Genomic DNA, 14,305 nt, shown 5'->3' on the forward strand with positions numbered 1-14,305 from the left:
GGACACCATAACTTGTAGGCTTTCACACCAGAAGGATAACCAAGAAATATGCACTTAATAGCTCTAGGCTCCAATTTACCGTTGTCAACGTGAGCATAAGCAGTACAACCAAATACTTTCAGGTCTGAATAATTAGCTGGGGAACCAGACCACATCTCAATTGGAGTCTTCTTATCGATGGCATAACTGGGTGAGCGATTAATAAGATAACAAGCAGTGGAAGCAGCTTCCGCCCAAAAACGTCTAGGTAAACCTGCATTTGACAGCATACAACGGGCCTTTGAAATAATTGTCCTGTTCATACGCTCAACTACGCCGTTCTGTTGAGGTGTATGAGAAACGGTGTAGTGGCGCACAATGCCTTCTGACCTACAATATGATTTAAATTGCCTAGAACAGAACTCCATCCCATTATCAGTACGAAGGACTTTCACCTTCCTTTCAGTCTGTCTTTCGACCATAGTCTTCCACTCCTTAAATACCAAAAAAGCTTCAAATTTGTGCTTTAGAAAATAGGGCCAAACTTTTCTCGAATAATCATCAACGATAGTCATCATATAACGAGCACCTCCAAATGACCTCTTACGAGCAGGACCCCATAAGTCAGAATGCACATAATCAAGAATACCTTCAGTAGTATGTGTGGATGTGGTAAACTTCACCCTCTTGTGTTTGCCAAAGATACAATGCTCATAAAATTTCAACTTTCCGATGTTTTGTCCATCTAGTAATCCTCTCTTGCTCAATTCTGCCAAACCAATTTCACTCATATGCCCGAGACGCATATGCCAAAGATCGGAATTTGATAATGAATCGGTAACTGCAGCAACATTACCTACTATCGTAGTACCTCGTAGATGGTACAAATCGGCAGTTTTAATATCAGCTTTCATCACAACAAGAGAGCCTTTTGTTACCTTCAAAATTCCGTCTCCACCGGAATATCTATACCCTTTGCGATCAAGAGTAGATAAAGAGATGAGATTTCTCTTTAAACGGGGAATATGCCGCACATCTGATAATGTTCTAATGCAGCCATCAAACATCTTGATCTGTATAGTACCAACGCCCGCAACTTTGCAGGGCGTATTATCACCCATCAAAACATTACCACCTTGTACAGGTTCATAGGTGGTAAACCAATCCCTATTAGGGCACATATGATAGGTGCATCCAGTATCAAGAAGCCACTCGTCACTGGTTTGTACACAACCAGCATAAGCAACCAGTAATTCTGCATCTGGTTTATTATCAGTAGCAATTGCGGCTTTACCTTGCTCTTCTTGCTTACCTTTCGGTTTATAATTTCCCTTGTGCTTTTCTTTGTTCTGTAGCTTCCAACAATCGGAAATATCATGTCCACCTCTCTTGCAGTATTTGCATGACTTATACCTGCCTCTGGATTTTGATCTCCCGCGGTAGCCACTAGAACTTTTGTCTCTTGATTTGTTGTCTGTGTTCTTCTCTTGTTGCCTGCCCCGAACAACCAAGCTTTCTGGTTGTGAGTTAGATCCTTCAGAAGGTACCATCTTCTTCATCTTTTCTTTGGCTTGCAAAGCATCATAAACTTCTTGCAAAGTTAGAGTATCACGACTATACAAGATAGTATCTCTGAAATTTGCATATGAGCTAGGCAATGAGCACAACAGAATAAGGCCTAAATCCTCTTCATCATACTTTATCTCCATGGACTCAAGGTCAGCAACAATTTCCTTGAAAGTGGAGAGATGATCCATCACAGACTCATCATCTTGCAACTTGTGCAGAAATAACTTTTGCTTCAAGTGCATCTTGCTGGTTAGATCCTTTGTCATGCATATCTGTTCCAGCTTCAACCACAGCGCGGCAGCTGTCTTCTCCTTAAGCACTTCCTGCAAAATATTATTGGATAGATGAAGATGGATATATGCCATAGCCTTACGGTCTCTCTTCTTCTCATCGTCGGACCAATCATTTGTCCTTTTGTTGTTGAATCCATCAAGTGCATCATCCAGATCTTGCTGTGCAAGAATTGCACGCATCTTCACTTGCCACAATGAGAATCTTGTGTCTCGGTCCAAAAGAGGTAGATCATACTTTAAACTCGCCATTGGGAATAAATCCTGAATCTGTTGGTATTAATATGTTGAACCCAAGCAGATACGCGAAACTCCAGTGCTCGGAACGATGCACAATAGTTGATCTGACAACTTTTGGGCACACAAGATCGGGTAAATGTAGCAATTAAATCTGGAAAGAAAAACGATACTGTTACTGTAGCTGTACTATAGCTGCTACAGTAGCGCGGATTGGACGGCACGATCTGATGGCTTGTCCTTGGAACGATCAATTTTTCTCCTGCGTGCGTGCGTCTGCTCCTTTCTTTTTCTTCTGTGCGGACGCGACGTCGAGTCGGAGTCGCCGCCGATTCCGACCTGATCTCGACGGAACGGCGATTCTGTAGATCGCCGGAAAAAGCCCGGTCAGCGGTAGCAACGTAGCGTAGATTAATCTTCGCTGCTCTGATACCACTTGTTAGAAACAAAGGCACAAACGAGACACGAATTTAACGTGGAAAACCCTTGCGGGAAAAACCACGGGCGCCAACCGGCAATAATCACTATGAGGATATGATTACAATGCAGGGGAAACAATGAGAACTCTTTTCTTCCCGTGCAGACTACAAGAGTATATATAAGGGGAAAATCTAAGAGTCCTAGTAGGATTAGGCGAAAGAATCCTATTAGGAAACTAATCCGACTCCTAGTAGGAAACAACTGGGAGAAACCTACTAGGAAACTAATCCGGATATAATTCCAGTTACAATTCGGATCACATATTTAACAATGTTATGGTCACATTAATTAAATACTAAATTTAAGAGACAAATAGTTAAATATCCCGTGTCTATGTGGTGCTCTCGGCGCTCCGGCTCCCTGTACCGCGTCATACGGAACGGTACCCGCGACCTAACCGACCGGAAATCTGCGCCCTACACCGAATAAAAACCGGAGTACCGCCACCGCAGGCGCCGGACAGCAACATGATGGGTGGTAGCAAGGCCAACTTGCCATTGATTGTCTTGTGCCCCCGAGTCAATCGACGGACGTTAGCACGAGTGCTTGCTTACAGTGTTAGACCAAGTTAAATAGTATAGCCGGCTACTAGCTCCAACTAGTCCATCTAATAGTCAATTTATATAATAGTTATTTACCAAATATCAATACATGGCCCTACATATTATACACATATTTTTTCTTGAAGCTTATGTGTAGCTGGCTATAAATTAGTAGTCCACATCTCTTCTCTCTCCTCTTATCTCTTTAAAATATACTTAAAAACTGACTTATAGCCATCTACTGTACCTGCTCTTACAAGTTAGTACTGTTTAACTATTTAATTAACACCAGACCAATTGTGGACGGGCCGACAAGTTAAATGCCTTAGAGCAAGTTCAATAGTATAGCCAACTGTTGGCTTTAACTTGTCTATAGCCAACTTAATAGCCAATTCATACAATAGCATAGACTACACAACTAATATCTAGTCCCACCTATTATACACACATGAGTCTTGGAGTCCGTGCTGCAGCTGGCTACAAATTAGTAGTCCGCTGCCCTTCTCTCTCCTCTTATCTTATATATTAAAATATGCTTACAGCCGGCTTATAGCCTGTTATTGTACCTGCTCTTAAGAGCAAGTTCAATAGCATAGCCAACTACTAGTTCCAATTCATCTATAGTTAATCTAATAGCCAACTCATACAATCGTTACCTACAAAACATCAATACATGGTCCCACATGTCATACACATATTTTGTTTTGAAGCCCGTGTGCAACTGGCTACAAATTAGTAGTCCACCTCTCTTCTCTCTTCCCTCTTATCTCTTTAAAATATGTTTATAGCTGGCTTATAGCATGGCATTATACCTGCTCTAAGCATCGCGTAGTGATGGGCCGGTTTGATTGTCCTTTTGTGCTTGTGAAATGCTATGTCCAAGAGCAAAGCCCAGCATTTCGAGCTGAAACTACAGTAGGATCATTAGTACCCCGTTCTCGCAGTGGAAGGTGAACAGTTTGGCAAAAGTATAGTACTTAAGCTGTATACTGATATACCTAGGGTGTAAGTGAACCAGCTCACGACTCTTATAGATAGCTCTAATTAGTCTAAAAGCAAATCGGTGGACCGATTCACTTACATGCTTCGTATTTCTCTCTTACAGTGGAGTAATAGTATGTTAATCGTGAAGCGCTGCAGATATCAAACTTCTCCCAGATTAATTGTGAAGCGAGACTACGGGGTGCATGTCATGCAGTAGCCGAGCAGCTAGGGGCGGGCGGGCCTGAGCATTTCTGATGCCAGCATGTGCACATTACTGCAGGTCTTGCAGCACATCGGCCCAAGCCAACCCAAACGCCCGAATCGGCAGCACTCGCCCACTCGCGTCGCGCGGCGTGACTCTCTCGGCCGCCCCTCCGCAGCGAGACCGCGAGAGCGGAGCGGAGCGGAGGCAGGGCCCGCCGCAGAACGGCTGGCTGATCACACAGGCGCGGACGCGGTGCCGTGCCGCCCGCCAGCGCCAGGAGTGTGGAGGACGACGCCGCGCTCGCTCCTACGTACGCACTCGCGGGCCGCGAGCCCGCGACGACTCCGCTAGTCCCGCTTCGTCGCGCCTCGTCTCGCCCCACCGCGGGTCGTTCTTCTCGTCCCCCCTTCGATCACATGCGCAGGGGCCGCGGACCACGCGCGCGCGGTCGCGGCGTATACTCTCGCTCGCACAGGTGTCGCGTCCCGTCCCATCCGTCCACAGCAGCGAAGGAATGCGTCCTGATTTCCCTCGCCACCGTCGGATCAGCCAGGGGACCGACGCGACGGCGTGGATCGCCCCGCGGCGGTGGTTGGCCGGTGGGCCCCGGGCTGGCCTCGGGGAACACGTCAGACCATGTGCGCGCTAGGGGCCCATACATAGGGCGAGCGAGCCCCCGCGGCGGCGGGGCGGCGGCTTGTGTGGTCGCGCGTGGAGTAGCGCTCCAGCCGGAGAGCGAGAGCCAGCCGCGCGCGATCGCGATGGGCTCGCGAAGTTGGACGAGAGGAGAGCCGCGGCTGTACACACTGACAGCTGCGCGAGCGCGACGGCGCGCCGGGGGGATGCACTTTGCTTGCAAGGAAGGAGCATACGTTTCGGTGGATTCCTTGGGCTCCGGCAAAAAGGCTGTTGCATGATTGCAGCTGGAGAACAAATTGATCTGTAAAAAGCTTGTACGTGCGCCGGCAAGGTAGTAGTACAAAATAGGCAAATGCTTAATGTGTGCTTTTAATGGACAAAAGCCTAAAGAATGTCCCTTTTTCTCGAGTAGAGGTGTGGTAGGTTGTTGTGATTGCATCAGACCATCCAAAGATTAGGCTAATGTATGCATTTCGTGTTTGAGTAATAATGATAACAAATTTACGACAAAAATAGTTGGATTAAAAAACAGTTTTATTTGCCATTATCTGTGTAGGCTAGTATACGATGGCAAAAATCAACATCGAATTGAAAGTTACATGTCTAATTGTATTCAATTTTTCAACGAGTTTGTGTTTCGATACATAAATACTTCTAAGGCTACACTACAAATCAATTTGTAGACAGATTAACACATAATCAAAGGTCATTTCAACTGTGAAAGCGCATGCTTTACTTACCGTGTCAAATTTATGTCATGGACCATAGTATCCACGATCTTTAAATCACTATCAAACATTACCATGCTTGTTTAGTTTGACCAAAGAAAGTTTGATTTAATAATTGGTATACAAAACTTACTGTGATGACATAGTCTAGTACCGAGTCAAAATAACAAAGGCCGTGAATTATTTAGAAAACTACACCATGATTTTATATAATTTAGTCCATCGTGGACGTAAATAAATAGAAAAAACATACCTATCATTAAAGCAAATAAACTTATTTTTTTACATGTTTGCAAGGCTTGGTTATCCAAAATTATTCCAATAAAAGATTGCAAATTGCATTCTTTTGCGTGGAGTAATAAACCGGCTAATGTGCTGTGTAGCAACCAAAGCCCCAAGCCTCAAGGCCCACGTTTCAGCTCTGATTAGAGTGTGCTTTTAAGCCAGAAAAAGTCCAGTCTTGTCTTAGCTAATCAGCCAGATCATCACGCGTCTCGCTGTGCTTTTGAAGTTCCTATCCGTCCAAATTAGGCTATCTATAAGATTTAACTAACCAGTCACTAAATGGAAAAGCCACCAAAATCTACGCTCGTCTTATAGTTTCTCCTAATACTTATAAATCAAATTTATTTTTTACTTTAAATTGAAAGTTGATTTTAAGATTTTTTTAAAGTTTATTTTATAACCTTAAATTTTATATCGTTAAAAATACATATATATATATATATAAATTTTATCCATAATTTTTTAATTTATTTAGCATCGCCTCCAAACACTGCAGCCCAAAAGCCACGACGCCGTCTACTCAAGTGACCATACACCATCTCATACACCGGTGGTCATCTACACCGTACATCTCCGGCGCACCGCGCCACCAAAGCCGGCGCACCACCGAGCCGAGCCGACCCGAGCTGAGCCGGCGCCGCGGAAGGAAGAGGAGGAGCGCGGCGGCTTGCGTAGCCCGTATACTAGTACATGGGTTACACTGACTGGTGGGACCAGACGTGTGGCCCACTGGCAGGAGGAGGCTAATACTAGGCGAGGCGAGAGGCACTATCCCAACCTGCCTTGTCCACTCCAAATCCCCCACGGCGCATCGCCAGTTCGCCGCCACCACCACGCCTCCGGCCACCGCACACTAGGGTGGCTTGAGCCCCAGGCGCCGCCGCCATGGACGAGGAAGCGAAGCCCAGGTCTAACGCCGACGGTAACACCGACGCCGCGTCTTCTGCAGCGGAGGCAGCAGCGTCTACGGCGGCGCCCTCGAGCTCGGAGTCGGCGGAGGGGAAGGCGAAGGCGAAGGAGGAGGAGGAGGAGGAGGAGGCGGGTGATTTGGTGGGGCAGCTGGTGGAGTTGGTGGAAGAGATCGCCGCCATCTCGGACTTCAGGAATGCGTACCGCCGGCAGTTCTGCAACCTGTCGCGGCGGATCCGGCTGCTCGCGCCCATGCTGGAGGAGGCTAAGGAGGGGCCTCGGCCGCTGCCGGAGGTGTCGTATTCCGCTCTCCGGCGGCTCAGAGAGGCTCTCGGAGACTCCAGGGAGCTCCTCCGGCTAGGTAGCAGCGGCAGCAAGATCTTCCTGGTGGGTTTCACACTTGAAAGCTTGTTGTTTTGTTGCAATATTCGTTCTTTACAGTTTAAATTTCTTCTGCTCATGGTTTTTCGAGTTTAGTTAGGATTTAATTAGAGAATTTCCCTCGAGAATTGGAGTGGATTTCAGCGCGTTCATACTCCAGTCTTCGTAGCTAGCACTTCCAATTGCCCACTTCGCTATGAGCTTTTTAGATAACTCTTCGACAAAAATACTTTGATAGTCCTTAATTGTTATTTTGCAACTGTGAAGTAAGCTCAAGCTTAATAATACATGCTGAAGGTTGGACCAGGTATTGTTATAACTGGGTGTCAAATCAATGCTGGGCCAGAGCAGTTGACGTTGTTTTGCAACAAGCTTGTGAAAAACATTATCTCATTATATTTTCCTTTGCACTGGTGGGTCAGAGTGAAACTGGGCTCAACCGTTGTATGTGAATTAAATCTACATCATAAATTATAACTACCTGAATATGCCACACAATTTTGTGTGGAGCTAGAATAAGTTCGTAATTATGAGAGGTCGGTAAAGAGCCAGTAAGTTAGTTCTGGACACCAAGAAATTACCACGTTAACGGGACAAAAAAAAATATTTGCACCATTAGATCATGGTGGGTTGAGATTATAAGTTTATAACGATGTAGATTGATCGACTATAAGTTACACAATGTACAATTATATGTACAGAATAGAATCTGATACTTTGTATATGAAATCCGGTTCTTCTAAAATCTAGCTCCAGCTCCATATGAAACTGTGCAGGAAAATCTGCTAGTTTCTACAAATAAGTGTATTTTGTACAGTATAATAAATTTTGTGATGGGCAGTATTTTGTAGTACCATAATTGGTTAGTTTTGAGGCCCCACTTGGTGTTTTATGTTCGCATTGCAAAACAGCTTGCTGAGCATGGGAGATGCAAATTTCCTTTCCTTTTTCTTTTTCAATTTTCAGCAGATTTTTGTTGCACCCAAACAATTTTTCAAAATTTTCAACCAGAGTCACTTCATACCAGGATCAACTGGTAAATCCAAGATATTGGAAATTTTGAAATGAAATTTCAAACCCTGGTCCCACTTGGGCACTTATGGTATATAAGCTCAATAAACTACAATTTCTCTTATTTGTGAAGTAAAAGTGCACTGTGAAGTTACTGTACATTAATTATGGTTAACCTTTTCTTTGCTACAAATGTTACTTTCCATACTGGGTTACTCACACTTGCTCATTGCAGCTGAAAAAAATCTGATAGCACTTGTGCATCTATGTATATATATGGTGCTTATTGCTTGTAACCTAATTCATCATTAATGTGGAACTATGCTGCGTTCCTTCTCCTGAGCCGAGATCATTGTCCCCATCCTGGGGAATATGGGGTCAATCTTAAAACAGCTCAAAAGCAGTATCCTGTGCCCCTCAATCCTGTTGATTAACCCATCAACCTGGGAACTTTGGTGACATGACTTGTAGTTACAAAGGAGAAAAGAAATGTACCAACATAAAATGCATTTTATATGGATTTGTAGCATTATACTTGTATAAAAGAGCTGGGCTTTACTTTATTCAGTCCTGTTGCCTGTGGGCTAACAGTTCTGTTACACAGATATACTTGTGATTGTTAGATGAAGATGAACTATTCACAGAAGTGTTTTGTCCTACTTGAATTAAAAAAAGAATAAGAAAAACCACATGCAATTACATTTGACATTCCTATTAAGGCTCTTATGCTGATAAATGATGATTAAGTGAAGAAGTCCTCTTATTAATATGGCCAACATAAAAGCTGCATGTAGGGGTCCCATCGTCTAAACTTCATCTGGATTCTCATCAACTGTTTTTCTTCTTCTTTCCTTTTCTGGTCACTCGTCACGCCATCGCCTGTTGTGTGTTTTGCCAATGATTGGCACATTGGAACCTGCATGGAGGCAAGTTACGAGCAGTGAGAAATGCGACTTTCACATTTCTTGGGTTGATCCAAGAAAGCAATTTCTGGATTACCATATTGATGTAGTAACTAGTAACTGATTGACATCAACTTTTTTTTTTTCCAACTAGTAACAGGCCTGTGCATCGTAACGGGCCCATATACTGGGAATGGGCTAGGAGTTTCTTTTGGGTCTTTGTTTTATTCTCGCACTGCACGCGTACAGTGTGAGGGGGGCGGAAGGAGGATGGCTGCGCTTTTAAGTACCCTCACTGCCCCAAAATGAAGCTATTTTATCACCCATCCTCTGTCCCAAAATGAAGCTATTTCTACACCTACCTGCTAATCTCAAACAATCACAACCATTCACCATTTAATTTTTTTCACCTACATTCTCTTCGCAACTAATCACAACCTTTCTCCATTGTGCCCAACTCTAGAAATTGTTCACATTTTGGGACGAAGAGAGTAGTTAAGATATGTCAATTATAGATGTGTAGTTCAAAATTTTGTGAGGGAATTAGGGGTTCCTAGTGTAATGCATGACTACTTAACCGGGTGTTCACCACAAATTAGTTTGGCTCGTTGTTTGCTGTGACAACGGCCAACTTCATCGCATTTACCAGGCAATGCATGTCAGGGTCAGAATGGTTAGCTTGCTCTATTAATCCACTGCTCCATCCGTAATTTCAGTCAAATGGATTGATCCAAACTCCCAACGGGCCAAATGAGTTTAAACCATTAAAACCTAGGTCTTATGGATTGACGCAATATCAAGTATAAGGCAGCACATCGTGAAGTTTCAGCCGGCGGTGGTAGTGCGCGAGCTTCCTCGAAGATTAATCATCGGGCGCACAGCTAGCTGTACTAGTCACTTGCATCCCCCAGAGTGTGCCGCTGACCACCATCTCCAGCCACTAAACTGTCAGTCGTCGTCTCCAGCTCCACCTGTGTGACTGAATCACCGGTTGATAACCAGTCTCGCCTACACCATGCAAGCGAGATCGTCTCCCCTAAATGGATTAACCACACTGTCAAGCGAAAGTAGGATCAGGGTGTAGGCCGGCGAGCTACTGATCGATCTCATAGGTCTTTGTGCAGCCGGGATCCGGTGACCTATTTGTGCAGCTCGGCGCGGGCACCTTTCCTTCTACGTCTCGCTGAACACATGATTAGGAGCATTCAGGTCAACCTTTATGATCCTGGGATACCCTATTAACATAGTAGGTTTAGAGTGGATTAATCCTTTGAGTCATGGATACGTGAAACTGATAGAAGCAAATTAAGTTCAAACCATAACCTAACCGTTCCCATCCTGAAATGCACGCAGCCTTGCAGTTGTGCAAATTATAGGTTTTTCCTTTATAGATTCACATTCTTTACTGCTGGTAAAAACATACATGAGCATGCATTCTTAGTAAGCACCAGGGTATTGAGTGCAACATTTTTAGTCGACATTCATATGCATTTTCTAACAATAAGGGCTTAACTTGATTTTGCAGGTTCTTGAGAGAGAGAAAGTAATGAAATCTTTCCAGGATATTACTGCAAGGCTTGAACAAGCCTTAGGTTCTATCTCATTTGATGAACTTGAAATATCAGATGAAGTAAGAGAACAGGTAGGCTAACATAATCACGGGTATTTGTTTCATTTAGAAGAACTGATAGATTAATACAATTTTTTGGTATTTTTTGCCCTTCATTTTCCCCCAGTTTTTCAACTTTGGTTTTGCACAGGTTGAGTTGGTCCATGCTCAGTTCAAGAGAGCTAAAGAACGATCTGATCCATCTGATGATGATCTCTTTAATGATTTGGTGTCCATCTACAACTCAAGCACCACTGCTAATGTTGACCCAGATACTCTTCAGAGGTTATCTGAGAAGTTGCAGCTTGTCACAATATCAGACCTCAATCAAGAATCGTTGATCTTGCATGAGATGGCTGCTGGTGGTGATCCTGGTGGGGTTGTTGAGAAGATGTCAATGCTGCTAAAAAGAATCAAGGATTTTGTGCAGAGTCGAGATCCTGAAACGGGCAACTCAACAAGTACGACAGAACTTTCTGGAAAAGACAACATAGCATCTCCGATTGTTCCGGATGATTTCCGTTGCCCCATATCACTGGATTTAATGAAAGATCCAGTTATTGTTGCCACTGGACAGGTAGTTGATTAACTTTGTAATGTTTACTTTTAATATGCATGGCTCCCTTTTGCATTTGGACTTTCAATAATTCCTTGACAATGCATGTGCAGACTTATGAGCGAGGATACATAGAGAGATGGCTGGAGGCTGGACATGACACCTGTCCAAAGACACAGTTGAAGCTTCCCAATAAATCTCTAACGCCAAATTATGTCCTACGTAGCCTTATAGCTCAATGGTGTGAAGCAAATGGCATGGAGCCACCGAAACGTGCTGCTCAGCATAATAATGCACCAGCATCATGTACCGCTGCTGAACATAGCAAAGTCGTTGAGCTTCTTCAGAAATTATCATCCCAAAATCTAGAAGACCAGCGTGAAGCTGCAGGTATGCTCCGTCAGCTTGCCAAACGCAGTCCTGAAAATCGTGCTTGTATAGGAGATGCTGGTGCTATTCCTATTCTTGTGAGTCTGCTATCGACAACTGATGTTAGCACTCAAGAGCATGTAGTTACTGCTCTCTTGAATCTTTCGATTTATGAAGAGAACAAGGCAAGAATAATCACCTCTGGAGCTGTTCCTGGAGTAGTGCATGTGTTGAAGAGGGGCAGCATGGAGGCTCGAGAGAATTCAGCTGCCACATTGTTCAGTCTTTCACTTGTAGATGAGAACAAAATAACAATTGGGGCTTCTGGGGCAATTCCTGCTCTTGTGCTTCTTTTGAGTAATGGAAGTCAAAGAGGTAAAAGGGATGCAGCTACAGCCCTATTTAACCTGTGTATCTATCAGGGCAACAAGGGCAAAGCTGTTAGAGCTGGATTGGTTCCTATACTCTTAGGACTAGTCACTGAGACTGAAAGTGGAATGATGGATGAGGCTCTTGCTATATTGGCAATTCTCTCGAGCCATCCTGAGGGCAAGACCGCTATTAGTTCTGCCAATGCCATTTCAATGCTAGTCGGAGTAATCAGAAATGGATCTGCAAGGAACAAGGAAAATGCTGCTGCTGTTCTGGTGCATCTTTGCAATGGCGAGCAGCAGCAACAGCATCTTGCTGAAGCACAGGAGCAGGGGATCGTGACCCTGTTGGAGGAGCTAGCCGAAAGTGGCACGGACAGAGGAAAGAGGAAAGCAATCCAGCTTCTCGAGCGGATGAATCGGTTTCTTATGCAGCAAAGTCAAGCCCAAGCCCAAGCAGAGGCCATGGCACAAGCTCATGCGTATGCGCAATCTCAGGCTCAGGCTCTAAACGAAGCTCAATCTCAGGCAGATATGCAGGTGGAGCAATTGTTGCTTCCTACTTCATCACATCTTTCTGATAGACGAGATGACTGATCAGCAGGATGTATTTCATAGTTAGTGGTTTTTTAATTCGTAGTTAGCGGCTTGTTTTTTTGGCTGAGGCTAGCAGTTGGAAGATCGCCTGCAATGCCTAGCGTGGAGGTGTGTAGTTTTTTGATGTGCAATCTGAATCAGGAAGTGCCAGTAGCGTGATTATAGGGCCATGAGCTTCTTGACAATTGAGTTTTTAGGTCGTGGAATTGTTAACCTGTGTGTCAGTGTGTGTGCCGTTCGTACAATGTACCCAGCGATGAATGTTGGGACCCTCCAGTTTTAGGGAGGAGCCGTTCTACTTGTACCGGGTGCCTATTACAGGACCAATCTGTGGCTTCCAAAGTTGATAATTTTACTTGCCTGACAGAGAATTGCAGTAAAGCGTGAACTCGATTGTTTTCAACACTTTGTTGATCCAGATTTCCTACATGACTGTGTTGCATATGGCTGAAGCATAAGAGGGGCTTTCCGTATGGAAATGTTCTTTCTTTCAGTTGTAAGCTTCACCCCTGGTCTACATTTTCCCCTCAATATCACGTACCCTTATCCTTTGGCTTTTGCTCTTATCTTTTAGCTTTTGATCATTCTTATAAGTTAAAATTTGAATTTTTATTAAATTTATAATTTTTCATAGTTTATTTTACAACCTTGATTTCATCTTTTAGCTTTCGCTCCTTCTTATAATTTAAATTTTTTATCTTAAATTTAGAATTGATTTTAGGATTTTTATAGTTTATTTTACAACCTTGATTTTTTTTATTGCTAAAAACACGTATATAAAAGTTTTAGTGATAAATAATTTTTTATTTATAAATATACTGTTTAATTTTTTCTAAAAAAAAAACCAAACTATCGCCACTTATGTTTCTTGCACGGCTCCTTTGCTCATCATGTATGCACGACATGAAGGTACACACGCACGAGATGCAACGCCTGGGACCCCGAGAGATACTCTGTCCGCTTGTGCTTTGCAAGAATCCTCCCCGGGAATACTGTACCCCTGGCCAGGACCGAGGAATCTATCTACCTGAACATCAGTCAGCTCAGCTCAGCTCAGCTCAAGACCGTCGTCCTGCCAGCAGGAAGCATGCCGGTTCGGTTGCGCATCTCGCGTCGTCCGTCCCCCCTGCCGAATCCATCTGTGGACACCAGACCCAGAGTTCACAGGGTTTCCTTGACGTGTCGTATGCGACAGCGGCGACGACAAGCTTCGCGCGCGGAGACAGCTCGACAGAGGGTATGTTTGGAGGGATTTAGATTTTGAAATGCATCTGCTGGGTAGCTAGTTTCTGAGAATCTAGAAGAGCTCCTAAACCCAGCTTCTAGATTCTTAATTCATTTTCCGGAATCTGTAACTCAGAAACTATGAACCGTTTAGGACAGTTTCTAACAGAAACAGTTTTTAGAAAAAGCTGCACTAGAAAAAGCTCCCACCAAACAGAACTAAAGAAGACCCCCCTGCCTCGCGGGCCTCGACGACGTCGAAGTGGGTGCGTGCAGGCAGGGTGCAGCGCAGCAGCAGCAGCAGCCCCTGACGCTGATGCCCCCGATCGATGGGGTGCCCGGCCGGACGCCGGTTATCCGCGCGGCCAGTTAGGCCATGGCACCACCTTCTGTCTCAAGACGATTGGCTGTCATGGCGACGGCGGGGGCCGAAAGGGA

The 14,305-nt window shown here is 44.4% G+C and overlaps 1 protein-coding gene across 2 annotated transcripts; it reads left to right on the forward strand.

Annotated features, from left to right (window-relative positions):
* Positions 1-6,732: 6,732 nt before the first annotated feature.
* LOC102713450 (protein spotted leaf 11-like) lies at positions 6,733-13,029 on the forward strand. Of its 2 annotated transcripts, none has more exons than XM_015835721.2 (4): positions 6,733-7,234; positions 10,667-10,783; positions 10,878-11,327; positions 11,420-13,029. In XM_015835721.2, exons 1-4 carry the CDS (start codon positions 6,824-6,826, stop codon positions 12,641-12,643), a joined length of 2,202 nt encoding a protein of 733 aa, XP_015691207.1. In that variant the 5' UTR covers positions 6,733-6,823; the 3' UTR covers positions 12,644-13,029. The 2 variants fall into 2 exon arrangements, with proteins under 2 accessions (XP_015691207.1, XP_006649845.1); XM_006649782.3 differs by having other exon boundaries at positions 10,902-11,327.
* Positions 13,030-14,305: the final 1,276 nt, after the last annotated feature.

Source organism: Oryza brachyantha, chromosome 3 (genome assembly GCF_000231095.2).
Source record: "Oryza brachyantha chromosome 3, ObraRS2, whole genome shotgun sequence".
In the NCBI taxonomy this organism is placed as follows: domain Eukaryota; kingdom Viridiplantae; phylum Streptophyta; class Magnoliopsida; order Poales; family Poaceae; genus Oryza; species Oryza brachyantha.

Bases quoted from the DNA above. Each gene is read 5' to 3' on its own strand.
- LOC102713450 (XM_015835721.2), top strand. From the start codon at position 6,824: ATGGACGAGGAAGCGAAGCCCAGGTCTAACGCCGACGGTAACACCGAC. The intron at 7,235-10,666 runs GTGGGTTTCACA...TTGATTTTGCAG, and splicing joins GCGGCAGCAAGATCTTCCTG to GTTCTTGAGAGAGAGAAAGT. The intron at 11,328-11,419 runs GTAGTTGATTAA...ATGCATGTGCAG, and splicing joins TTATTGTTGCCACTGGACAG to ACTTATGAGCGAGGATACAT.